At 37.2% G+C, this 27,809-nt stretch overlaps 1 protein-coding gene across 8 annotated transcripts in view; it reads left to right on the top strand.

Annotated features, from left to right (window-relative positions):
• LOC122689685 (probable ATP-dependent RNA helicase DDX4) overlaps positions 1-27,809 on the top strand; it is a 727,334-nt gene that overhangs the window by 678,395 nt on the left and 21,130 nt on the right. For 4 of the 8 annotated variants that reach the window (XM_043896317.1, XM_043896316.1, XM_043896319.1 and 1 more), the window contains 10 exons: positions 1,230-1,307; positions 3,192-3,242; positions 6,709-6,768; positions 21,457-21,576; positions 22,524-22,604; positions 23,915-23,962; positions 25,796-25,843; positions 25,947-25,994; positions 26,562-26,704; positions 27,321-27,473. In XM_043896317.1, coding sequence (XP_043752252.1) covers positions 1,230-1,307; positions 3,192-3,242; positions 6,709-6,768; positions 21,457-21,576; positions 22,524-22,604; positions 23,915-23,962; positions 25,796-25,843; positions 25,947-25,994; positions 26,562-26,704; positions 27,321-27,473 — 830 coding nt within the window. The remainder of the gene's footprint in view (positions 1-1,229; positions 1,308-3,191; positions 3,243-6,708; positions 6,769-21,456; positions 21,577-22,523; positions 22,605-23,914; positions 23,963-25,795; positions 25,844-25,946; positions 25,995-26,561; positions 26,705-27,320; positions 27,474-27,809) is intronic. The other 4 variants (XM_043896318.1, XM_043896320.1, XM_043896321.1 and 1 more) reach the window with 3 other exon arrangements.

The following is a 27,809-nucleotide window of genomic DNA, read 5'->3' as shown; positions in this document are numbered from 1 at the left end:
AGCTCCTCTGTATTAGGATATTATAGATGTAGGGAAGACAATTTGTGAAAATCACAAGATTATGATAATTATCCCAATGATAGTTTAAAGTGGCTATTTGTGATGTTTGGGGTGCTTAAGTTTATGTTTTAAATAACTGTGCTGCTGGCCATAGAAACTCTGCCCTCAAAATTCTTAATTTCGTGGTAGAGAAGCACATGGAAAGAAATATTGCTTAAAAAGAGATACACATAGTATGCTGTGGGAATGTGATTGATGAATTGATTACAGATGGAGGACTGAAGGAGGACTTCACAGGAGAGGTGGGTTTTGACTCAGGCTTTTGAAGAGTGAAAAGAATTTTGCTAGGAAAAATAGGAAAGCAAGGAATGTCATGCTGAAGGAATAGCATGTAGGAAATAGAAGATATTAGAAGTTCACAGCGTGGAGTATGGAAAGTTGTTTTATGAATTAAAATGTTGGGTGTTCAGAGTTGTATAGTGGAATATAAAACTAAGAAGGTTGATATGGGGAAATACTATGGAGGAGTGGGAGGTAAAGGGAAGTGGTATTGTTAGCATTTTTTCGTTATTATATTAGCTCCATCGTAATTCTAATTTTAAAAAGTAGATTGAGTGTGATTTAAGTACCAGGAAAATGAATAGGGACTTCCCTGGTGGTCCAGTGACCTAAGCCTCTTATGCAGCCAATACCAGGGGCCCTGGTTTGATCCTTGGTCAGGGAACTAGATCCTACATGCTGCAACTAAGAGTTCTCATGATGCAGCTAAGACCTGGTGCAGCCAAATAAATAATAAATATTTTTTTAAAAATGAATAAATAATGAATAATAATAAGACAAGAGTATAGAATTTTCATTAGCAGTGACTTTCACATAGAGGTATAATGTAAATAGCTGGATCTGTCAGGGTGAGGTTTCAATATATAGAAAATGAGAGTTGAATAGAGTTCAATTGTAGAATTGAATTTCTTGGTTAAAGTTCTCTAGTAGAATAGCAACTAGTTGAGAGCTGTATTTCAGCAGTAGTATATTTACGTTTTTACTTTGGTATAATGTAAGAATTTTTTAAAAAGAAGTTGCAGGTATATTTTAATTTCATAAGTTCCTGTAATACTCTCTCCTCATCCTTGGAAGTTCCCTTACCACACAGATTCATTTAATTCCTAGTTATTGATGACACACTTGATTTTATACTTTAAAAAGTTTTAATTGTATCTGAACCTTTTCAGATCCTGGTGAGTCTAATAAAAGAGAGAATACGTCCAGAGTGGGTGGTTTTGGAGTTGGAAAGAGTTTTGGAAACAGAGGTAATCTGCTTATGATGTCTTTCAATGGAAACTTAAGTGATACCTTACAGTCATTGAGTTCTGTTTCCTTATAACATACATAGGAAGTGTGTGCCTTTCCCAAGAGTTCATGGAGATCACAAGGGAGTGCTATCACTTTCCTAATCATAGTTCAGAGCAGCACTTTATGCTGCTTTGGATGTGTTTGCTATTCTACTTAGTTTTCTTGTTTTCCTTTTTAATAGCCATGCTACTTGTTGCAGCATCTCATCAAATTGATTTACCCCACAGGTGAACCCCACCTCTTTTCTCCTGTACTCACGAGTTCCTTGCCCTGCTCCTGCAGCAAGAGATCTATCTTAAACTTCCAGGGGGTGAATCTGAGTTTCCATCTTTACTTGAACAAAGAACCAGTGGTGGTGGTTTAGTTGCTAAGCTGTGTCTGACTCTTGCGACCCCCGTGGACTGTAGCCTGCCAGGCTCCTCTGTCCAAGTTGTGTCTGACTCTTGCGACCCCGTGGACTGTAGCCTGCCAGACTCCTCTGTCCCTGGGATTCTCCAGGCAAGAATACTGGAATGGGTTGTCATTTCCTTCTCCAAAAGAACCAGTAGAAGTTTTGAATTTGTGTTTTGTGTCTAAAAAAATTTAAAAACTATAAAGTAGAATTTATGTAGAGTTTGAGATCAAAACCGATAGTACATAGATGGAAGACTTCTCAAGCATTTTGGAGACTCAGCACTTGACTTTTCTGGGAAAGGTATATGGAGGGGAAGGGGCAATTGTAGAGGGTAGTCGAGTGTAATCTTTTTCTGAACCAACTTCAAAACTTGCAAGTATTTAAATAAATAAAATAACCAAAAAATCTGTTTTGTTATATATACTGGTTTTGTAGGGACTATCTTTATTTTGAAATTATATATCTGCTTAAGGAAAAAGTGTTATCCATTCATATATAGAGGCCATATGTGGCCTGATACTTACTTTTTAATATGCTAATTGTGTATTAAATGTCTCTGGAGTTTAATGCTGGGACATGAGATTTTGTTGAGCCTGAGATATTAAATGACTTGATATGTAGACACTTTGCATATAAACTTAATGTCTCTCAAACAGTAATTGATTGGTCTCTGTACTATTGAAGCCATAATTTAATATATTTTATTATTTGAATTAGATCATGATTGAGAGACATTGCATATTGACATTTAATTTTAAGTTACATTATCTGAGTAACTTGTAGTTACTCAGGTACCAAAAAGATCATTTTATTAAAACTCATATATTAAAAATGTATGAAATATTACTGATAGATGCTTTTAAAGTGAATTTTAGAGCCACATCTATATTTTCCAGAGATGCATAGATCTAGACACAAGGTTTTATTAAATGAGAAACTTGAAAGCAGAGTTTGGTGAAAGATTGTTTTTAAAATTTTATAAACAGAAGTTGGTAGAATTTCCTTGATACTGAGAAGGGAAAAATGATATGATATTGGATTGTAATTTAGTTGTCCTCCATCAGATGAAAGTATAATTTATAAAATTAAAAATTTGATATTTTGAATAGAAAGTACATAGTGGTTATAGTGAGATACACACACACATACCATGTTTCACTCATGTACATATGGAGGAATACGTAACATTTCAGGTAGTATAAGATTGGCTGGTATTTTAATCTTAATAAAGTGACACAAGGCAGAAGTTGTCATACAATGCATATGCATTCTAATTCACTATTTTTATATATAGTTGTGTGTAATTTATACAGTTTTAAAGGGACATCATAACTAGCAGTCCCTGTAAGGTGTTTCTCTTTCTTCTGCAGACGAAATTGGTTTTTGGTCATTTGATTTAGGTAGTTGTTTTCCGAAATTTACAAGTTTAATTTTATGTTTCGTGTAGGTTTTTCAAATAACAAGTTTGAAGAAGGTGATAGCTCTGATTTCTGGAGAGGTAAGTTCACTGTTTTTCGTAGTGACTTAAGAATTTAGTGTCTAGAATCCATGCTAAGGAGGAAATAAAATTATCTTAGTCTGTTCCAACTCTGATTTATTTAAACACGGTTTTATAAGGCACCTATCAGTCAGTTCAGTCGCCCAGTCGTGTCCGACTCTTTGCGACCCCATGAACTGCAGCACGCAGGGCTTTCCTGTCCATCACCAACTCCCGGAACTTGCTCAAACTCATTTCCATCCAGTCGGTGATGCTATCCAACCGTCTCATCCTCTGTCGTCCCCTTCTCCTCCTGCCTTCAATCTTTCTCAGCATCAGGGTCTTTTCTAATGAGTCAATTCTTTGGCGTCAGGTGGCCAAAGTATTGGAGCTTCAGCTTCAGCGTCAGTCCTTCCAATGAATATTCAGGACTGATTTCCTTTAGGATTGACTAGTTTGGTCTCCCTGCAGTCCAAGGGACTCAAGAGTCTTCTCCAATACCACAGTTTGAAAGCATCTTTGACGCTCAGCTTTCCTTATGGTCCAACTCACATTCATACATGACTAGTGGAAAAACCATTGCTTTGACTAGATGGACCTTTGTTGGCAAGGTAATGTGTCTGCTTTTTAATGTGCTGTCTAGGTTGGTCATAGCTTTTCTTCCAAGGAGCAAGCGTCTTTTAATTTCATGGCTGCAGTCACCATCTGCAGTGATTTTGGAGCCCAAGAAAATAAAGTCAGCCACTGTTTCCATTGTTTCCCTGTCTGTTTGCCATGAAGTGATGGGACCAGATACCATGATCTTTGTTTTTTGAATATTGAGTTTTCAGCCAGCTTTTTCACTCTCTTTCACTTTTATCAAGAGGCTCTTTAGTTCCTCTTGGCTTTCTGCCATAAGGGTGGCATCATCTGCATATCTGATATTATTGATACTTCTCCCAGCTGTCTTGATTCCAGCTTGTGCTTCATCCGTGACTTCTCTTGGCCAGAATACTGGAGTGGTTAGCCGTTCCCTTCTCCAGAGGATCTTCCCAACCCAGGTCTCCCACATTGCAGGTGAATTCTTTACCAGTTGAGCCACCACAGAAGCCCCAAAGCAGTATCAGTTCAGTTCAGTTCAGTCGCTCGGTTGTGTCTGACTCTTTGTGACCAAAGTAGGATAGGCAGAGCCTTAACCAAGAATTCAGCCTTCCTCATCTGGGCTGTTGTCATCTATCTTAACTAATCTATGCAGTACACCTTTTGAATGCTGTGTTGCCTTAAGAAAAAGAGGATAGTAGAGCAAGTCAGGAAGCAAAATTTCACTTTCATATATAAATACAATTTGGGGCATGTAGGTCCTTATTCAGACTCAAATAAGTATTTCCAGTGGAAAAGGATTTGAGACTGGATCATTGCTGAAATCAAAGACATTTATGTAAAAGTACTGACACTCTGGTTTGGAGGAATACAGAAAATGGTGAGGATATTGTTAGCAGAAGATAGACTTAAATAATTAATAATACTTTCCCAAGAGAACCTGATTGAGGAGGTTTGAGTGAGGCCCTGGATCCTGTATTTAAAAGCCTCCCTGATGACTGATGCCTCTTTGATTTGGTAACCACTGATCTATGGAGTCTTTATAACTTAAAAAGCAGGGTTTGCTATCATGGTAGAAGCTTTTTTTCTCTGCACACAGATATATAGTGTATTTTGTGGTTATTTTTCCTGTATCTTGTGTCCCTTAGCTGGTACAGTATAGCAAGAAGGAGCTCAGATTTTGGAATCAGACACCTGGGGTTTGAGACCCAGATCCTTCTCTTCCTGTCAGTTGTATTATCTTAAAAAGACATGTTTAACTTTGTATTTCTTTTTCTCTGTTTATAAATTGAGGATAATACCTACCTCATAATGTTTTTGTGAAGATTTAAAAAGTTAAAATAGAATTCATTTAGAAGAGTGTCAGACAGATACTGAGTTTTATGTGTTATTATTACATTAGTTTTCTATAATTAATAGATTATAACTAATCTTGGGCTCATTATCTCAGTTTTGTTTGTGCTTAGCTTTATTTTTAAGTCTACAGAGATAATTTGTTTTTAAATAACTTTTTATTTTGAAATCGTTTGACTCAAGAAGTTTCAAAAATAGTACAGATTTCCTTCACCTTGCCTCTAATGTAATTGTACTCCTCACCCAACTTCTCCTAATGTCATTAGCCTATTTTAATTCCCAATGTGGTCAAAATAACTAAGTTTGTTTTAGGAGAACAGTTGGCCAAAGGTTATGTGAGGTGTCTTTCTCCTTGTCGGGTCCCAAATTAATTCATAGGTTTTCTTTCATATATGGCAATAAATGTTAGCTACCATCATCATTATTCCAGATGATGATGAATTATTATATCATCAACTAATAATTCCATTATTCCAGATTTTTCTAAGAATCTTTCCAGAATTCATTCTTTCCTCTTCAACTCCCTTGTATGAAATCTTGCTTCTGAGAAGGTTGTCTTGATGTTAAATGACTCTTCAGGAGTATTGTCAATTGTTGATATCATCTCAAATAGGAGCCTGCAACAAGACCTGTGGGTCATTGTTTACTATAAATCAATATTAATTGAGTAGATTAGTACTTTTGTATATAAACAACTGATCGCTTTTTATCTGGTTAGCCACATATGTCGTTACTGGGATCTAAAGTTCTCCGGTACCAAATGTTGGTGATATGTACAAAGATTCCTTGAAACCATCTTGGTATTTTCCAAATATGGCTTTATTGGAATCTTCTAGAAAGCTTAAAGGTATTACTGAATGTTATATCAATAATGTATAATTTTTTAATTTAGAAAAATTGTTCATTCCTTGATGTCACTCTGCACATTCAAAATAAATATCTCTAGGGTGGGTTCTGATAATTTATTTTTAACCAACTTTCCTGATAATTTTTAGTCATCCTTCAGTGTAGTGATCCTCATACTACTATGCAGAAACTCTGATAATGTTACTTAATAATGTTACTAAGAACAGAAAGCCAGGATATCCCCAAATGCTTCCATTAGGATGGATGGGGGAAACTTTGCATATATTAAAAAAACACTAATGTCTCAGGTTTATTAAGAAAGGCAATTTACAGAAATAATGATGACATTAAAAATATAATAGTTATGCATTTCTGAGATCCGATTGACTACTCAAATGTTCAGATATTTCTGAAACTGTTTCATGACATTTTTGAAATTTGTATTTTTTGGTTGTGCTTAGAACATGACAGATACATGCTAAACATTTAGTATTTAGGTATGTTAGGTGAGTTTTAAAAAGAACTGACTGAATAATGTGTTTGTATTTTGTTGTTATTTTAAAATTTAAAATTTTGTTCACATGCTGACTTATGAATATATTTATTTTTTCTTGGTAATTTCTCGTGACAATACTATTTAGATACTACAATAATATAAATACTGCAGTGATTATTTAGATGCTATTCACATGTTAAATTTTTATCCAAGAGTCTAGTAATGACTGTGAAGATAATCAAACACGGAACAGAGTGTTTTCCAAGAGAGGCGGTAAGGACCATGTTTTGGAACAACTTGTACTTAAGACAGAAGTTAAACTGAAAAATTGATTTTGGAAGAGCTGAAAGAAAAATTCTGGTGGTGAAAACCTTTCAAGAAAAATACTTTGGCATATCCTTTATGCTGTTAATATTTGAGTTAATATTCAGTAGGTGTCTCTCCTTCTGTCACTGGATTTGTCTTTTCCTAAGACCTCTAGAGTGTTCTGTGAAGTACAACAGGCGGAACTGTGTGAATCTTGGTCAGTCACGGTATAGATAACCTGGGATGTCTTTGTCTCTGGGTAGGAACACTGGAGATATGGGGGAAGGGAGAAATTGTAGATTAATTACCATACTTGCTAATCCTGCCTCTACTTGAGGTGAGATGGTATAAAAATTATCGTGCTCAGTTCTGGATTATCTATAGGCAGACATGTTAAACTAGCAACAATACCCACGAAAAACCACAGTGAACTTATAAAATTGCTATAAGTGTGCAAATATATTTTTGATAGAACTTTAGTTTTTGCTGCAACTTGGGGATGTCCTTTTCCCTTGCCTATTAAATGATTGGCTGATTGACTAGATCATTGACTAGCAGGCCTTCCTAGTGAAGCTGAGACTTGCTGTGGATTTCACTGTAGCCTTGGTTGAGTTGTGAGGGGGGAGGAATTTGGTGGTGAATGAGGGATGGCTTATTTATCTCCTAAGTTGAGTCTTTAATGGCAATTGCAGGGGTGCCTGCAGTGATGGGGCAGACATTTAGCTAAGAAACAGACTCCTCTTTTAACATTGCTCTCCTTCCCCCTTTAACAAGCAGTTTTGACACAAATGTTCCTAAAACATAGCTCTTATTTAAAATGTTTTATTTTCTGCAGAACAGTGCCTGGCTTTCTTACTATTTCGTTTTCTTTAAATCATTTTAATTCATATTTAAGTGAAGCAGTGAAAAGCCAGTTGTAGCCCTTTGTGCTTGATCCTGGCTTATTGACTAGTGTAGGTTGACTAGTAGGGTGTCCCTGATTGCTATTTTCTTTAGATGTATACGTTTGAAGGTAGAAAATTTGTGTGTGACATGGTGGTCACTCAGTAAATACAGAGGTGTGTGTAAATAGAACCGTATCTAAGTTTATGTTGAAGTATGATGTCACACAGGAACAGGTAGGTGCATATGTCATAAATGTATGCAGCTCAGTGATTTTTCAGTAACTGAAAACACCTGGGTTCTGTGTTTTCCCAAGCAGCCAGATCAGGAGTAGAAATTACTAGGTCCTCAAAAACCCCTTTCATGCTCATTTTTAGTCACTAGCACTGCCCTTCTAGTTAATCTCTATTCTGACTTGTAGCAGCATAAATTTTTAAAAATTTTGTACTTAATATAAATAGAATCACATAGTATGTAATCTTTTTGTGTCTGTCTTCCTCTTAATGTAGTTGTGAGACTGTCTTATTGTTGGTTGCAGTTGAAGATCATTATTGCTGTATAGTGTTCTTTTGTTCTCCTGCTAATGATGGGTAGTTTGATTTTGTAAATATGAAGAGTTTTGGACTGTTCTGAAACTGCTTCTCTGAACATTCAAGTACATTTCTTTTGGTGATGCTTGCTAGTGTTTGTCTTTTTGACTGTAGTCATTGTAATGGATAAAAAGTGGTCTCTCATGATTTTTATGATTGACATATAGTTGATGTATAATATTATGTAAATTACAGGTATCAAAACATAGTGATTCATACTTTTAAAGGTTATACTCCATTTATAGTCATGAAACGTTGGCTGTATCCCCTGAATTGCACAACATATCCTTGTATCATTGTGATTTTGATCTGCATTTCCTGGTGACTGTGATGTTGAGCAGCTCTCCATGTGTATATTGGTCACTTGTATATATTCTTTGAAGAAATGTAATTCATATCCTTTGCCCATTTAAAAAAAATCAGGGTTATTTATCTTTTTGTTTTAAGAATTCTTTATGTATTCTTGATACAAGGGCTAACAGAAACATGATTTGCAAATATTTTCTCCCTTTCTGTGGTTGTTTTTTTAAACTTTCTTGATGGTATCCTTTGAAGCACAAAGTTTTAAATTTTGATGCAATCCAGTATTTTTGTTTTTGTCACTTTTTCTCTTGATATCATGTAGAAAGCCCTTGCCTGTTCGTAGGTCATGCAGGTTTTCACTTCTTTCCTTCTAAGAATTTTATAGTTTTCACACTGCTCTTACATTTAAGGTCTTTGAGTTCGTTTTTGTATTTGGTGTGGAATAAGGGTCCAACTTAATTCTTTGGCGTGTGACCAGTTGTCCCTGTACCATTTGTTCATGTTTTACATTGACATGTATAGGTCTGGAGCTCTTGAAATATATCCAACTCGCAGTTTATTAAGCTTCTTAGATGTTTGTTGCTTCAGTCGTGTCTGACTCTTTGTGACCTTATGGACTGTGGCGCGGCATTCTCCTTTATCCATGGGAATTTTGCCAGCAAGAATACTGGAGTGGGTTGCCATGCTCTCCTCTAGGGAATCTTCCAGACCCAGGGATGGAACCTGCGTCTCCTCGGTTCTTTATTGCTGAGCCACCAGGGAAGCCCTCTTCGATGTGTAGATTAATATTTTTCATTAAATTTCAAATTTTTTCTGTTTTTATTATGGTAAAATAACTTAGCATAAAGTTTGTCATTTCAGCTATGTATGTATAATTCAGTGGCATTGAGTATTTGTGCAGTGTTGTTCTGTTATCACCCCTGTGTATTTCTAAAACTTCTTCATCACACAAGCAGAGCTTATATCCATGTAGCAGTAACTCCACATACCTCTTCCTCTCAGTCTTGCTGTTTTGTGTTTGGCTTCATTCACTTAGTCTCAGCATTTTCAGTGTTATGTGGTTGCATGTATCAGAACTTCATTCCTTTTCATGGCATACTATTCCATTGTGGGCTTCCCTGGTGGCTGGCTCGGTGGTAGAGAACCCTCCTGGTAATGCAGGAGATGAAGTTTGGGTCCCTGGGTCAGAAGGATCTCCTGGAGGAGGAAATGGCAACCCACTCCAGTATTCTTGCATTGGTAATCCCATGAATAGGGTAGCCTGGTGGGCTACAGACCATGGGGTTGCAGAAGAGTCAGACATGATTTAGTGACTTAACAGCAGCAACAGTATTATTCCATTGTATGTGTACTCTTAAAAAAACAAAGAAACAGACACAGGATTAATCTCAAAAATATACAAGCAACTCCTGCAGCTCAATTCCAGAAAAATAAATGACCCAATCAAAAACTGGGCCAAAGATCCAGACAGACATTTCTCCAAAGAAGACATACAGATGGCTAAAAAACACATGAAAACATGCTCAACATCACTCAGTATCAAAGAAATGCAAATCAAAACCACAGTGAGGTATCATTACACGCCAGTCAGAATGGCTGCTGTCCAAAGGTCTTCAAGCAGTGAATGCTGGAGAGGGTTGGAGAAACGGGAATCCTCATACACTGTTGGTGGGAATGCAAACTAGTACAGCCACTATGGAGAACAGTGTGGAGATTCCTTAAAAACTGGAAATAGACCTGCCATATGCCCCAGCAATCCCACTCCTGGGCATACACACTGAGGAAACCAGATCTGAAAGAAGCATGTTTACCCCAGTGTTCATCGCAGCACTGTTTATAATTGCCAGGACATGGAAGCAACCTAGATGCCCATCAGCAGACGAATGGATAAGGAAGCTATGGTACATATACACCATGGAATAGGACTCAGCTATTAAAAAGAATACATTTGAATCAGTTCTAATGAGATGGATGAAACCAGAGCCCATTATACAGACTGAAGTAAGCCAGAAAGATAAACACCAATACAGTATACTAATGCATATATATGGAAGTTAGATAGATTGTAATAACCCTATATGCAAGACAGAAAAGAGACACAGATGTACAGAACATACTTTTGGACTCTATGGGAGAAGGCGAGGGTGGGATGATCTGAGAGAACAGCATCAAAACATGTATATTATCAGGTGTGAAACAGATTGTCAGTTAAGGTGGGATGCATGAGACACGTGCTCGGGGCTGGTGCACTGGGATAACCCAGAGGGATGGGATGGGGAGGAAGGTGGGAGGGGGGTTCAGCATGGGGAACACATGTAAATCCATGGCTGATTCATGTCAATGTATGGCAGAAACCACTACAATATTGTAAAGTAATTAGCATCCAAGTAATAAAAATAAATGAAAAAAAAATCCATTCAAGTGAAAAATTGAAAGCATTTCCCCTGAAGTCAGGAACAAGAAAAGGGTGCCCACTCTCACCACTAATATTCAAGATAGTTTTGGAAATTTTGGCCACAGCAATCAGAGCAGAAAAAGAAATAAAAGGAATCCAGATAGCAATTGAAGAAATAAAATTATCACTGTTTGCAGATGACACAATCCTCTACATAGAAAACCCTAAAGACTCTACCAGAAAATTACTAGAGCTAATCAATGAATATAGTAAAGTTTCAGGATATGAAATTAGCACACAGAAATCCCTTGCATTTCTATACACTAAGAATGAGAAAACAGAAAGAGAAATTAAGGAAACAAAACCACTCACCATTGCAACAAAAAGAATAAAATACTTAGGAGTATATCTACCTAAAGAAACAAAAGACCTATACATAGAAAACTATAAAACACTGGTGAAAGAAATCAAAGAGGACACAAATAGATGGAGAAATATGTGTTCATGGATTGGAAAAATCAATATTGTGAAAATGAGTGTACCACCCAAAGCAATCTATAGATTCAGTGCAATCCCTATCAAGCTACCAATGGTATTCTTTACAGAACTAGGACAAATAATTTCACAATTTGTATGGAAATACAAAAAAACCTTGAATAGCCAAAGCAATCTTGAAAAATAAGAATGGAACTGGAAGAATCACCCTGCCTGACTTCAGGCTGTACTACAAAGCCACAGTCATCAAGACAGTATGGTACTGGTGCAAAGACAGAAATATAGACCAATGGAACAGAATAGAAAGCCCAGAGAAAAATCCACGTACCTATGGACACCTTATCTTCGACAAAGGAGGCAAGGATATACAATGGAAAAAAGACAGTCTCTTTAACAAGTGGTGCTGGGAAAACTGGTCAACCACTTGTAAAAGAATGAAACCAGAACACTTTCTAACACCATACACAAAAATAAACTCAAAATGGATTAAAGATATAACTATAAGACCAGAAAATAGAAAACTCCTAGAGGAGAACATGGGCAAAACACTATCTGACCTAAATCATAGCAGGATCCTCTGTGACCCACCTCCCAGAATATTGGAAATAACAGCAAAAATTAACAAATTGGACCTAATGAAACTTAAAAGCTTTTGCACAACGAAGGAAACTGTATGCAAGGTGAAAAGACAGACTTCAGAATGGGAGAAAATAAGAGCAAACGAAGCAACAGACAAAGGATTAATCTCAAAAATATACAAGCAACTCCTGCAGCTCAATTCCAGAAAAATAAACGACCCAATCAAAACCTGGGCCAAAGAACTAAACAGACATTTCCCCAAAGAAGACATCCAGATGGCTAACAAACACGTGAAAAGATGCTCAACATAACTCATTATCAGAGAAATGCAAATCAAAACCACAATGAGGTACCATTACATGCCAGTCAGGATGGCTGCTATCCAAAAGTCTACAAGCAATAAATGCTGGAGAGGGTGTGGAGAAAAGGGAACCCTCTCACACTGTTGGTGGGAATGCAAACTAGTACAGCCACTATGGAGAACAGTGTGGAGATTCCTTAAAAAACTGGAAACAGACCTGCCATATGGCCCAGCAATCCCATTCCTGGGCATACACACCGAGGAAACCAGATCTGAAAGAAGCACGTGTACCCCAATGTTCATCACAGCACTATTTATAATAGCCAGGACATGGAAGCAACCTAGATGCCCATCAGCAGATGGATGGATAAGGAAGCTATGGTACAGATACACAATGGAATATTGCTCAGCCGTTAAAAAGAATACATTTGAATCAGTTCTAATGAGATGGATGAAACTGGAGCCCATTATACAGAGTGAAGTAAGCCAGAAAGATAAACACCAATACAGTATATTAACGCATATATTTGGAATTTAGAATGATGGTAACGATAACCGCAAGACGGAAAAAGAGACACAGATGTATAGAACAGACTTTTGGACTCTATAGGAGAAGGCGAGGGTGGGATGATCTGAGAGAACAGCATCAAAACATGTATATTATCAAGTGTGAAACAGATCGTCAGTCCAGGTGGGATGCATGAGACAAGTGCTTGGGGATGGTGCACTGGCATGACCCAGAGGGATATGATGGGGAGGGAGGCGGGAGGGGGATTCAGGATGGGGAACACATGTAACTCCATGGCTGTTTCCTGTCAAAATATGGCAAAAACCGTTACAATATTGTAAAGTAATTAGGCTCCAACTAATAAAATTAAATGAAAAAATATATATATAAATAAAAATCCATTCAAAAGTTGATGTACCCTTGGGTTTCTAACTACTTTTGTCTGTTGTGTATAATGCTTCTCTGAATATTCATAAACAATTATCTGTTTGAGTCACTGTTCTTGCATTTTTTGGGTATATGTTTAGAAGAGGAATTGTCAGGGAATTGACTGGGATAAGTTAAAATATGCCATAAAAATCACAGCTCTTAGTGAGGATCAGCCTATTTTAAGAAATATTTTCTATTTTTAATATTTTGTTTTTAATAAACATTACTGTTTTGTTGTTGTTGTTCAGTTGGTCAGTTGTGCCTGACTCTTTGCGATCCCAAGGAGTGCAGGATGCCAGGCTTCCCTGTAGTTTACCATCTCTAGGAGCTTGCTCAATCTCATGTCCATTGAGTCGGTGATACCATCCAACCATCTCATCCTCTGTCGTCCCCTTCTCCTTCTGCCCTCAATCTTTCCCAGCATCATGGTCTTTTCCAATGAGTCAGCTCTTCCCCATCAAGTGGCCAGAGTTTTGGAGATTCAGCTTCAACATCAGTCCTTCCAATGAATATTCAGGATTGATTTCCTTTAGGATCGACTGGTTTGATCTCCTTGTAGTCCAAGGGACTGTCAAGAGTCTTCACCAGCACCACAGTTCAAAATCATCAGTTCTTCAGTGCTCAGCCTTCTTTCTGGTCCAACTCTCACATCTGTATATAACTACTGGAAAAACCATAGCTTTGACTAGACGGACCTTTGTCGGCAAAGTGATGTGTCTGCTTTTTAATACACTGTCTGGGTTGCTCATAGCTTTTTTTCCAAGGAGCAATCGTCTTTTAATTTCATGGATGCAGTCACCATCTGTGGTGATTCTAGAACCCCCCCAAATAAAGTTTCTCACTGTTTCCATTGTTTCCCCATCTATTTGTCATGAAATTATGGTACCGGATGCCATGATTTTCGTTTTCTGAATGTCGAGTTTTAAGCAGCTTTTTTACTCTCCTTTTTTCACCTTTATCAAGAGGCTCTTTAGTTCCTCTTGGCTTTCTGCCGTAAGGGTGGTGTCATCTGCATATCTGAGGTTATTGATATTTCTCCCGGCAATCTTGATTCCAGCATATGAGTCAACGAACATGGCATTAGTTAAATAACCAGGGTAACAATATACATCCTGATGCACTCCTTTTCCAGTTTTGAACCAGTCTGTTGTTCCATGGCCAGTTCTAACTGTTGCTTCTTGACCAGCATGTAGGTTTCTCAGGAGGCAGGTAAGATGGTCTGGTATTCCCGTCTCTTTTAAGAATTTTACACAGTTTGCTCTGATCCACACAGTCAAAGGCTTTGGTGTAATCAGTGAAGCAGAAGTAGATGTTTTTTCTGAAATTCTCTTGCTTTTTCTGTGATCTACCAGCTGTTGGCAATTTGACCTCTGGTTCCCCTGCCTTTTCTAAATCCAGCTTGAACATCTGGAGGTTCTTGGTTGATGTATTGTTGAAACCCAGCTTGGAGGATTTTGGTCATGACCTAGCTAGCACGTGAAATTAGTGCAATTGTATGGTAGTTTGAACATTCTTTGGCATTGCCCTTCTTTGGGATTGGAATGAAAACTGACCTTTTCCAATCCTGTGGCCACTGGCTGAGTTTTCCAAATTTGCTGGCGTGTTGAGTGCAGCACTTTCACAGCATCATCCTTTAGGATTTGAAATAGCTCAGCTGGAATCCTGTCACCTCCACTAGCTTTGTTTGTAGTGATGCTTCCTAAGGCCCACTTGACTTCACATTCCAGGATGTCTGGCTCTAGGTGAGTGATGACACCATTGTGGTTATCCGGGTCATTAGGAGGTTTTTTGTGTTCTTCTGTGTATTCATGCCACCTCTTCTTAATGTCTTCTGCGTCTGTTAGGTCTATATCATTTCTGTCCTTTATTGTGCCCATCTTTGCATGAAATGTCCCCTTGGTTTCTCTCATTTTCTTGAAGAGATCTCTAGTTTTTCCCATTCTGTTGTTTTCCTCTGTTTCTTTGCATTATTCACTTAGGAAGTCTTTCTTATCTCTCCACGCTGTTCTTTGGAACTCTGCATTCAGATGGGTATATCTTTCCTTTTCTCGGTTTCCTTTCACTTCTTTTCTCAGCTATTTGCAAGGACTCCTCAGACAACCATTTTGCCTTTTTGCATTTCTTTTTCTCAGGGGTGGTTTTGATCACTTCCTCCTGTACAATGTCATGAACCTTGTCCATAGTTCTTCAGGCACTCTGTCTGTCAGATCTAATCCCTTGAATCTATTTGTCACTTCCACTGTATAATGGTAAGGGATTTGATTTAGGTTATACTGAATGACTTAGGGGTTTTCTCTACTCTCCTCCATTTAAGTCTGAATTTTGCGGTAAAGAGTTCAATCTGAGCCACAGTCAGCTCCCAGTCTTGTTTTTGTTGACTGTATAGAGCTTCTCCATCTTTGGCTAAAAAGAATAATATCAATCTGGTTTCGGTGTTGACTATCTAGTGATGTCCATGTGTTGAGTCATCTCTTGTGATGTTGGAAGATGGTGTTTGCTATGACTAGTGCATTTAATGTTGTTTTTTATTTTGTTAATGTTGCTTGAGTTGATGCAAGTCCTAGGTTAATTTTCGGTTTGGAAAGTATTAATTGGACAATTTATTTTGTTCTTTAGTGTACCAGCATGTGGAGACCTTTACTTTGCTATTTTTACTGATATTAGTGATACAGATTGTTTAGTAATTTTATTTTGTTTGTTAGTATAAAGAAATAAAGTAGTTTTGTATATTGACGCTTCAGTAACATCACTAAACTGATAAGTAATTTTTCAAAAAATGACAAAAATTTTCCTGTTCTTTTATCAAAGTCTAATTGATTTATAAATTCATTCTTTTCTAAAGATTGTTACTAGACATCTTTAAGAGCTGCTCAAAACTGTCAGTTCTCCCTTAGAAAATGCAGGATATAGTTCATGGGAAGGACTTAGGTTACCTTTAAAAGAATATTGATGTCATATTATGAAAAGTGACATTTGTGTGTAGAATCATTAAGCTATAGCTACCAGAGGTACTGATGCATTATGTTGTTGATGGTCCACTGGTGAAGGTAGATTTGGAAAGGAATGCAACTGAATTTATAGAAAAGATTTCAGTGGTTAAAAGCATATTGAATTTAATAAGATTAAACACAGATGAATAGAACAAATGAATCCAAAGGTAGATTTGTAGAAGTTCTCTAAATTCGGAAATGTAAAGCATGAAAACTGTTAATAGATATGAAAAACAGATTAAGAAGCTCTGTTATTCTGGCATATAGTTAAATATCTCCGGAGGAGAGAATAGGAACAGAAGGAGAGGAGACTGTTCAAAGATAATAGATGAGACTTTTCCAGAGTGAATGAGGTATAAGAGTCGAGCAAGGTAAATAAAAGCAAATTTACACCCTTAAAAAATACTATAGAGATTAAAAAAATTTTTGAAAACTCACCAGAGGAAACAGATCCACCTATCCAGGGAAGAATCCTGGAGTGGGTAGCCTTTCCCTGCTCCAGGGGATCTCCCCAACCTAGGAATTGAACCCAGGTCTCCTTCATTGAAGGCAGATTCTTTACCAGCTGAGCCACAAAGGAAATCCAAAGCCCTTGACTGTGTGGATCTCAACAAATTGTGGAAAATTCTTAAAGAGCTGGGAATACCAGACCGTCTTACCTGCCTCCTGAGAAATCTGCTTGCAGGTCAAGAAGCAACAGTTGAAACCAGACGTGGAACAACAGACTGGTTCCAAATTGGGAAAGGAGTACTTTAAAGCTGTATATTGTCACCCTCCTTATTTAACTAATAGGCAGAGTACATCATGGGAAATGCCGGGCTGGATGAAGTGTAAGCTGGAATCAAGATTTCTGGTAGAAATATCAATAACCTCAGATACGCAGATGACGCCACCCTTATGGCAGAAAGTGAAGAGGAACTAAATAGCCTCTTGATGAAAGTGAAAGAGGAGAGTGAAAGAGTTGACTTCAAGCTCAACATTCAGAAAACTAAGATCATGGCATCTGGTCCCATCACTTCATGGCAAATAGATGGGGAAAACAGTGGCAGACTTTATTTTCTTGGGTTCTGGAATCACTGCCGATAGTGACTGCAGCCATGAAATTAAAAGACGGTTGCTCCTTGGAAGAAAAACTATGACCCAGACAGCATATTAAAAAGCAGAGACATTACTTTGCCAACAAAAGTCCTCCTAGTCAGAGTTACAGTTTTTCCAGGAGTCATGTATGGATGTGAGAGTTGGACTATTAAAGAAAAGTGAGCTCAGAAGAATTGATGCTTTTGAACTGTGGTGTTGGAGACGACTCTTGAAAGTCCCTTGGACTACAAGGAGATCAAACCCGTCAATCCTAAAGGAAATCAGTCCTAAATATTCATTGGAAGGACTGATGCTGAAACTGAAGCTTCGATACTTTGGCCACCTGATGTGAAGAACTGACTCATTGGAAGAGACCCTGATGCTGGGAAAGATTGAAGGTGGGAGGAGAAGGGGACGACAGAAGATGAGATGTTTGGATGGTGTCACCAGACTCGATAGACATGAGTCTGAGTAAGCTTCAGGAGTTGGTGATGGACAGGGAAGCCTGGTGTGCTGCAGTCCATCGGGTCGCAAAGAGTCAGACACGACTGAGAGACTGTACTGAACTGATAAAAGAACAGTAGGTCAACAGCATAAATTTTTTTCAGTAATGGCAGAGGTCAGTGTAAGGTAGAATTCAGAATACTAAGGGAGAATAACTCTGAACCCAAGCTGCTGTTTTCAGATAATTTGGGTGTTAGAAATAATATTTTGGGTAAAGTTGATGTTTAATACTTTTAGGGGATTGAGGAAAGAACTATTAAATCATATTAGTAAAAAGGAAACTGAGCTTTGGAAGAAAGTAGGAAGCAATGATGAGCCAAAATAAATAAATAAAATTTCAAAATTCGTAAGCATATTGGTATAATTGAAAGCATATTGACTGCATGAGCTAGTAATAACGATGATTAATTTAGGGTTATTTAGAAATAAAAAGAACTAAAATTCTAACAAGTGAAAAGACAGTTCTTTGTCAGTTCTTGTTAGTAAAAACGAGAATAGATTGAAATTAAAGGTTTCTTAAATATGGTAAAAGTTGGGGTAATCAGAAAAAGAATAAAATAAGTAACTTACTAGTGGAAGAAATAGAGTAGAAAGAGGAGAGGACTTTGTAGGAAGGAGATTAGGTTGAAAATAATTTTAATAATAGCTTCAGTATCCATGGTGACATTGAAGGATGTCAGTAAGATCATTAAATAGAATACAGCCTTAGGGGATATTTAATAGAAGGCCAGAAAGGAAAACAGGAAGCATTGAAAGAAATCAGTGAAGAGAAAACACGAAATAAGATGATAGGAGTAAAAATACATGTATCAGTAATTTTATGTAAGCATTTCAATGCAGAGTTGAGAATAAAGAGAAAAAATATCAGTACACTATTAAACAAAGCTGATGTAGAAATAGACAAAATAGACTCTTAAGGCAGACAGAGTTCTGAACATGCTTTGAATCTAACAACATAGTCTTAAAATATACAGGGCAAAAATTGAAATAAGGAAAAATGTGCAAACCCTAGTTAAACAGTTAATCACCATTAGGATTTTAAACTATTTAATTTTTCAAAAACTGATAGAGCAGAAATGAGTAAGATTACAGAAGATTTGAATATAAGATTTGAATATCAGTTATTAAGCCTGATTTAATAGTTGTGTTTGAAGTGATATATTCCCAAATTACAAATCCTTTTCCAGCATATAGAAAATATACACAATTTGAAAGTCTATTAAGGCTAAAGGAAAGGCCCAAGATATATCATAAAATTTATATCGTAGACCATATTGTAATTATTAAGGTGCATATTGTACTTGTTAAAATACATTAAAAGTAGAAATCAATAACAGATGCCTGACCCTTGTGCTTTGGGAACTGCATTTCTCAGTTTATGAATAGCAATTTATGTGGAAATGATGAAATATTTAGAATGGAATGACTATACAAACAGAACATATGAAAATGTATGGGGTTACATGGCTGTGGGCTGCTCCATGGGGTGGGCACCCCTTCCCATGGCATCCCATGGAGGCACTCCCACTGGTCCAGGGCAGTTCTTCAAAATGAGTATGCACATATGATCCGGTTGCATACTGGGGCTGGCGACAGTGCACTGGCCCAATGAAGGAGTCCAGGAGGGGCATCATCATTGCCTGCTACTCCACCACTTCCGTTGCTACCTAATGTTGTGTGGAAGGCCAGTGCAATCAGAAAAAAGATATTGAAGATACAGGACCTTGACAAGAAAGTACAGCATATGACTTGATTATATATTTGTAAAATCCAAAAGAATACATAGTTTATCAACCACTGAAAATAATATCATAATGTGTTAGATTGTGAAATCAGCATACAGAAGATAACAGCTTTCCATGCAGTTGAGTTAGTAGATGTATGGCAGATATCCTATCTGCAGTCATAAAATAAGATAAAATAGAGTAAGAATAAGGTATTCCAAAGAATGCGAGTTCCACAGAATAGCAAAGAGAGAAAGAAAGCCTTCCTCAGTGATCAGTGCAAAGAAATAGAGGAAAACAATAGAAGGGGAAAGACTAGACATCTCTTCAAGAACATTAGAGATACCAAGGGAATATTTCATGCAAAGACTGGCTCAATAAAGGACAGAAATGGTATGGACCTAACATAAGCAGAAATATTAAGAAGATGTGGCAAGAATATACAGAAGAACTGTACAAAAAAGATCATGACCCAGATAATCATGATAGTGTAGAGCCAGCCATCCTGGAATACAAAGTCAAGTGGGCCTTAGGAAGCATCACTAACTATGAGCAAAGCTAGTGGAGGTGATGGAATTCCAGTAGAGCTGTTTCAAATCCTGGAAGATGATGCTGTGAAAGTGCTGCACTCAACATGCCAGCAAATTTGGAAAACTCAGCAGTGGCCACAGGACTGGAAAAGGTCAGTTTTCATTCCAGTCCCAAAGAAAGGCAATACCAAAGGATGCTCAAACTACTGCACAATTACACTCATCTCACACGCTAGCAAAGTAATGCTCAAAATTCTCTAAGACAGGCTTCAGCGATACGTGAACCGTGAACTTCCAGATATTCAAGCTGGTTTTAGAAAAGGCAGAGGAAGCAGAGATCAAATTGCCAATATCTGCTGGATCATCGAAAAAGCATGAGAGTTCCAGAAAAATATCTATTTCTGCTTTACTGACTATGCCAAAGCCTTCGACTGTGTGGATCACAATAAACTGTGGAAAATTCTGAGAGATGGGAAGTCCAGTGGGGTCACAAAGAGTCAGACAAGACTGCCCAACTGAACTGAACTGAAATATAGAAAACAAATACTAACAGACCTAAAGGAAGAAATGGATGGGAATACAATAATAGAGGAGACTTGAACACTTCACTGACGTCAGTGGACAAATCTTCCAGACAGACAATCAATAAGGCAACAGAGATCCTAGATGACATATTAGGACAGTTAGACCTAATGGATATTTTCAGGACATTCAGTTCAGTTCAGTCACTCAGGCTCTCTGTGACCCTGTGGTCTCAGCACACCAGGCTTCCCTGTCCATCACCAACACCCATAGCTTGTTCAAACTCATGTCCATTGAGTCGGTGATGCCATCCAGCCATCTTATCCTCTGTCATCCCCTTCTCCTCCCATCTTCAATCTTTCCCAGCATCAGGGTCTTTTCCAATGAGTCAGTTCTTCGCATCAGGTGGCCAAAATAGTGGAGTTTCAGCTTCAGCATCAGTCCTTCCAATGAATAATCAGGAGTTATTTGCTTTAGGATTGACTGGTTTGAAGTCCTTGCAGTCCAAGGGACTCTCAAGAGTCTTCTCCAACACCACAGTGTTTATAGGTGTCACTTTTTCTTTTTAGTCATTTTTAGGTTTTGTTCGCAAAGCAAACAGTGGATTTAAAAAAAAAAAAAAAAGATCATAGCTTTTATTTATTTACTGGTAAAGTTGAACAGTTATAGGTCAAACACAGCATTTCTCTTTAGTAACTATCTGTTGATGACTTAAAATATTAAAGTCGTTGAATTATGCAAGGCTTAAATTAACTTGGCCACCATGTCCCCAAGATTTCTTTGTTGGTTTTTGTGTCGTTTGTGTGTTTGTGTTTTAATATTATAGGTTATCAAGTCGGCAATGATTCAGAAACTTCAGGATCGTCCAGAAGAGGTGGAAGAGGCGGAAGAGGTGGAAGAGGTAGTTTCCGAGGTTGCCGTGGAGGATTTGGTCTAGGAAGTCCAAGTTAGTAGTGGATTGCAAATACTGTGCTTCATTTATTAAAGAAATGATTAAAAATAACACCTATCACATATAAGATTATTATGACTTTATGAGAACGGTTTAGTATAATGGCTGGTAGGTACATAATCACTTATGCTATGCAAAATATTATTTTGTAGACATATGTAATTCCTTATAGATTAAATGAGAATATGTGAACTTTCTAACAGTTTATGTGATGCAGTTCTTTAATATTACATGCTGTGAAGCGTTTTAGAGCTTTGATAAAGATGGCTGACCTTACAAATAAGTGGCATTCTCATGATTCCATTATACCGTCTTATACCAGTGTGGCTTTCTACCTGAAGTTTTCCAGTCGTCTTTCCTTGGTGCTAAGATATTGTCTCCTGAAGTCACTTTTGGAATGCATGTCTCTCTTAACAGAAGAGAACAGAATAGTGAAACTAAAAACGTAAATTGATATAACGATTTAATAGATATGTAGCAGATTCGTGAATTGTCACTTTTTAAAAAGTGAAGAGATCCACAGAGTTGCTGTTTAAGACTGATAAAGTTTGATTTGAGTGCAGTGGGTACGAAGGGATGCTATTCTGGAGAATAAGCACTAAGATTATGTAATGTGAAATTTTGAGGGGCAGCAACAGTGCTGTTTTTCAAAGGTAATTTAACTTGCTTATATCATATTTTGGTGCAGTATTAGCCCTGACTACTTTTATAAGATAATTTTAATAAAATTTTGAGAAAGTAATGTATAATTGAAGGAAATAATTTATGGAAAGATCCTTCTGTGTGATACTTCAAAACCACTATGATTCCTGTTAAATTTAAATTATTTTATCCTGCATCTTTTTAACTTATGGCACCATAAATTGATTTTTTTCTGTTTACTGCATGACTTAAAAGTTTTTAAAAGTAACATAATCTAAATTTTTAATCTGTAAATCTAGAGAGCGAATATGAACAAGATGAGAGGACCCAGCGCTCTGGTGGCATTTTTGGTTCTAGAAGATCAGCATTAAGTGGTGCAGGTGAGAAATTGAATTTACTACTGAATATTAATCATTCACATTTGCTTTTAGCTCTAGGATTATTGAACCTAATATATATTTTTAAGTATATTAGATTGGTTCATGATTATCTCTGCTTTGTAGATTTGTAGGCAAAAAGAAAATGGACAATTTTTCCTCCCTTATAACATTTGTGCTCTGAGAATTATTCCCTCTTTCTTATCTACCAGTTAATTTGAGATATAAATTATACTTTTAATTAGAAGAAGGAAAATGAAGTTTCCTTTGGTTTCAAAGAAAGGATTCTGAGGGAATTTGATGAGAAAGTGGGGAAAAACAAGAAGCATCCTGTTGATGAAATGTTTAAAAGTAGTTAAATGAACTGTGGTATTAAAAAGAAATGAGCTACATCAAGCCTGAAAAGACATGGAGGAGCCTTAAATGCGTACTGCATGCATGCTAAGTCACTTCAGTTGTGTCAGATTCTTTGCAACCCCATGGACTATAGCTCACCAGGCTCCTCTGTCCATGGGATTCTCTAGGCAGGAATGTTATAGTGGGTTGCCATGCCCTCCTCCAGGGGATCTTGCCAACCCAGGGATTGAACCTGCGTCTCCTGTGACTCCTGCATTGCAGGCAGATTCTTTACTGCTGAGCCACTGGGGAAGCTCTAAATATGTGCTACTGAGTGAAAGAAGCCAATCTGAAAAGACAGTATACTGTATGATTCCAACTCTGTATGACATTCTGTAAAAGGCAAAACTGTAAGAAGAGGGCTGAAAAAAATTGCGTGGTTGCTAGGGGTCAGGGAAGGGATGAACAGACAGAGCACTGAGAATTTTTCGGGTAGTCAAGTTACTGTGTATGATACTATAATGATGGAGACATGCCATGATACATTTTTGCAAACATAAAAAACACTGTACAGTACCATGAATGAGCTGTAATGTAAACCATGGACTTTGGGTGATTGTGATGTGCCAGTATAGGTTTATCAACTGTAACAAAATACCTCTCTTGTGGGGAGCGTTGATTATGTCAGGGGGGTGTGGAGTATGCAGGTGTGAGGACTGGAAGTATCTGGAAAGTCTCTGCATTTTCCTCTTAATGTTTCTGTGAACCTGAAATTGCCCTAAAAAACGAAGTGTTTAAACAAAATGTTCAGACGAGAAAACGGTTTTCGTTAAACATAGAATTAGGAGATGGGTGGGTTAAGGGTCTAGGAATCCTGAGAAATTACTCAGTATTTGAAAAGAAATAGCTATATATTTTACGTGCTTGAAGAGGAGCTGTGTTTCCTCTGAATATTTCTGTAAAACAATGCCTTACAGGTAATGGTGACACTTTCCAAAGCAGAAGAGGTCGTAGAAGTGGACGAGGTGAGTTCTTATTTGGTTTACCTGTAAGTGGGTAAAATGACTGTAATCCAAGTTTAATTTTTGAAGGTAAAGGTAACTGTTGGTGCTTTTATACACATTTTGAGGAGTATACATTTGCACGGCCAGTTTGGAGAAGTTGTTTACTTTTGTTGTTTAGTCGCTGTGTTGTGTCTGACTCTTGCAACCCTGTGGACTATAGCCCACCAGGCTCATCTGTCCATGGGATTTTCCAGGCAAGAATACTGGAGTGGGTTGTCATTTCCTTCTCCAGGGGAAGCCAGTTGTTTACTACTACTCTTTAATCCAGCAGTTCCATTATATACTGTAGGTGTATATGCTCAGTGCGTGTAAAAGGATGTTCACTTAAGCTTCATGTGTAATACGTGAAAACTGAAAGTCACCTAAAATTCATCAGTAAATAACTGCTTAATAAATAACATAACCATAAAATGGGAGTTACCATGCAAATGTTAAAGACTGAGATGTAATCTGTGTTTACAGATTCTTATATTAAAATAATCTTTCTTATGAGATAGTTAGCTTGGTGTAGGGGAAAAAGAAAGTTCAGTATAGATAATTTGATACTATTAAAAAAAATCTCAGAGTTAAAAATGCTTAAACTTCATATAAAAGTTAAAATATTTTCCAGACTAGGAAAACAAGAAAGCTTGTTTAATATCTCTGAAAAATTCTGTGATCATTTTTAGTCTGAGAGCATTCAGAGTGGCAGTTCGCTTGAACCACTTTTCCCTGCTTCACTCTTTCAGATTCTTGGTTTCTCCAGTGTAGAAAAAGATTATGAATGGCTAAACCATATTTTATACAAATTCTTAGATCTTGTTTGAAAAGGGGTTTGAAGACCTGTGGACATGCAGGACAAGAAAATTAGAGAGTGCGCATATAAAAGTGCTATCTATGTGTTAGCCTTTCAAAGCTAGTACAGTCCTGATTCTTTCTGTGTTAGTACCTGAAAGTGGCACAGTCAGTGACTCCTTGTCTAGAAACCAGAAAGGTAGTGTGTGGAAAAGAGTTAACATGGTAGACCTGACTGGTCTTCTTGGAAAGTCCTTCTTACAAGACCCTTCCCTGGCTTCTGGGAACTTGGATTTGGGGAGGGGTCTCAACACCCTTAACCAGTGTGAGTGGTCCACTGTACCTAAATGGTTTGCAAAACAATGTGGTTTATGATGAATACCCCCTTTTCTTCTGGGAGTTGGGAAATTTGGTACATGCCAGGCAGAAGGTGCCTGCCTGCTTTATCAGCCCCTCATAAGAACCCTGGATATTGAATCTCTAAATTGCTCTGGTAAACATTTTCAGCATGTTGTCACAACTCGTCCTGTATGACCCCAGTGGGAGTGACTCTTAAAAGCTTGCACCTGGTCTTCTCTGGCCTTTTCTCCATACCCTTCTTTCCTTTGCTCATTTTGCTTCATATCTTTTCTATGTAATAAGTCACAGCCATAGCTTTGACTGTATTCTGAGTCCTAGCAAATCATAGAACCTATATGGACTAAGCAGAGATGGACTTGTAGTTCCTCTTAGAAAATACATTCCTTTGTTGAGGAATGTAGGAATAGGAAAGAGACATAACAGCTTAAACAGGGAGATACTAATATGTTATAACATTGTAATCTGCATAAAGTCAGCATTTTGAATGCTATGGGAACTTAAAATATTCAGGATTCTATTTATCTTAATTGTCTCAAAATATTATTTGTTTGAAGGGACCATCCATGTTTAGAACTTTTTCTCTTTGAAAACAAGCAACAAAAATAAAGATATACACAGTCTTGTATATTGACTGGCTGTCACTGTGTATTTCTTTAATAGGTGGTTACAAAGGTTTAAATGAAGAAGTAATTACAGGCTCTGGAAAAAGTAAGTTTTACTTTAGATAAGGTATTTGATTTTTATAGTGAGTATTGTTTTACCCCTCGATTTTAAAAAACATTTGTCTTGTTTTCGTTTGATTCCTTTTAAGATTCTTGGAAGTCAGGAGCTAAAGGAGGAGAAAGTGGTGACACTAAGGGTATATTAATTTTTGTGTGATCCACATAAATGTATATTACATTCGTGTATATATATACAAATGCAGAATATTTAAAGAGATAACTTTAAAAAGTTTGAAGTAAAAACTTTAATGGTAAACCTTGGGACCTTTTTTGGTAATTTTATTTACTTACTCTTGGCTGTGCTGGGTCTTCGTTGCTGCACAGGCTTTTCTCTAGTTGCGGAGACTGAGGGCTCCTCTCTAGCTGTGGTCTTCTCATTGTGGTGGCTTTTCTTGATGCAGAGCATGGGCTCTAAGGTGCACGGGCCTCAGTAGTTGTGATACGTAGGCTCAGTAGTTGCAGCTCCTGGGCTCTAGCGCACAGGCTGCGCATGGGCTTAGTTGCTCTGTGGCATGTGAGATTTTCCTGGGGCAGGAATTGAACTCGTATTTCCTGCATTGGCAGGTGGATTCTTTACCAGTGAGCCACCAGCGAAGCCCAGGAATTTGCATGTTGTTTTGAATTTGAGTTTGTTGGTTTTTGTCTGTTTTCTCTTTTATTTTTATCTTAATCCTTATAATGTAAATTTTCTTTTCAATTCCGAGGTCGAAAAGTGACCTACATACCACCTCCTCCACCTGAAGATGAGGACTCCATCTTTGCACATTATCAGACAGGCATAAACTTTGACAAATATGATACTATTCTTGTAGAAGTATCTGGACATGATCCACCACCAGCAATTCTGGTCAGTGTAATAATTGTCTCTGTAATGACTGTGAGACAAACTTTGTTTTTTAAAAATTTGGAACATTTCTTTAAGTTGATATTAAAGAATACAAAAACTTCATCTTTAGTATTTAATGAGAAATTTAGAATCATATCTAACATCTACATTATAATTCATTGCTGTGTTGAAAGGGAGGGTACTATATTTCCTCCCCACCTCCTCAAACTAGGATGGAAACTTGATTTAAATTTATTAAAAAGGATACTTTTCCTAAAGATTCAGTATTTCTGCTTTCTACGTATGTGAGAAAGTGCATCTTAGGGGAGTGATTTTCTAAGGAATCGGGGAGCCCAGAGTTCCCTGTTGATAATGAACCATTTTTATTAATCAGAGTTATTTGTATCTCACAGGTTTTAAGGGGGCTGAAAAAGGTTTTAGAGCCATTGTCTATATGGAATATTCCTTAATTCTATCAAGTAGTCGCATAGAGGTTCTAGATATTACTTTTGAATGGGGGCATATGTATGATATAAAGTAGAATTAACAACTTGAAACTAATTCAAATGGAATATGTTTATGGCATGACTAGTGTATGATACATGGCATTTAACCACTGCCCCCTGATTTTTTCTAGACTTTTGAAGAAGCTAATCTTTGTTGGATATTGAATAACAACATTGCTAAAGCTGGTTATACTAAGCTTACTCCTGTGCAAAAATACAGTATTCCTATTATACTAAGAGGACGAGATTTGATGGCTTGTGCTCAGACAGGCTCTGGAAAGACTGTAAGTCACTTCCCTACATGTATTTAGCCCAGTATTCAAACTGTCACTTTTTGAACTTTGGTTCTTCCCAAGTAGATGATTTTAGTGAACTGTCATAAATACTCATGTTTTTGTCTCTGATTGCTGGTTTTATTGAAGTTTGTGTACTTTTGACGAAAGAATTTTGAACTATTTCTAGAGTAGTGTTTTGCAGTTCATAGATGTTTATAAGTGTATTCAGCTCCTTCTGTGGGACATAATACTTAATACCTGAGAGTCAAAGCACCAAAGGTTATGAGACCTTTGATTATAAGAGCATGGGAAAAATAATTTATGTAATGTAAAGTTTTTCCCATC

This window comes from Cervus elaphus, chromosome X, assembly GCF_910594005.1.
Source record: "Cervus elaphus chromosome X, mCerEla1.1, whole genome shotgun sequence".
Classification (NCBI taxonomy): Eukaryota; Metazoa; Chordata; class Mammalia; order Artiodactyla; family Cervidae; genus Cervus; species Cervus elaphus.
Note: the sequence above shows the minus strand (reverse complement) of the source record. Positions and strands in the feature narration are given on the sequence as shown.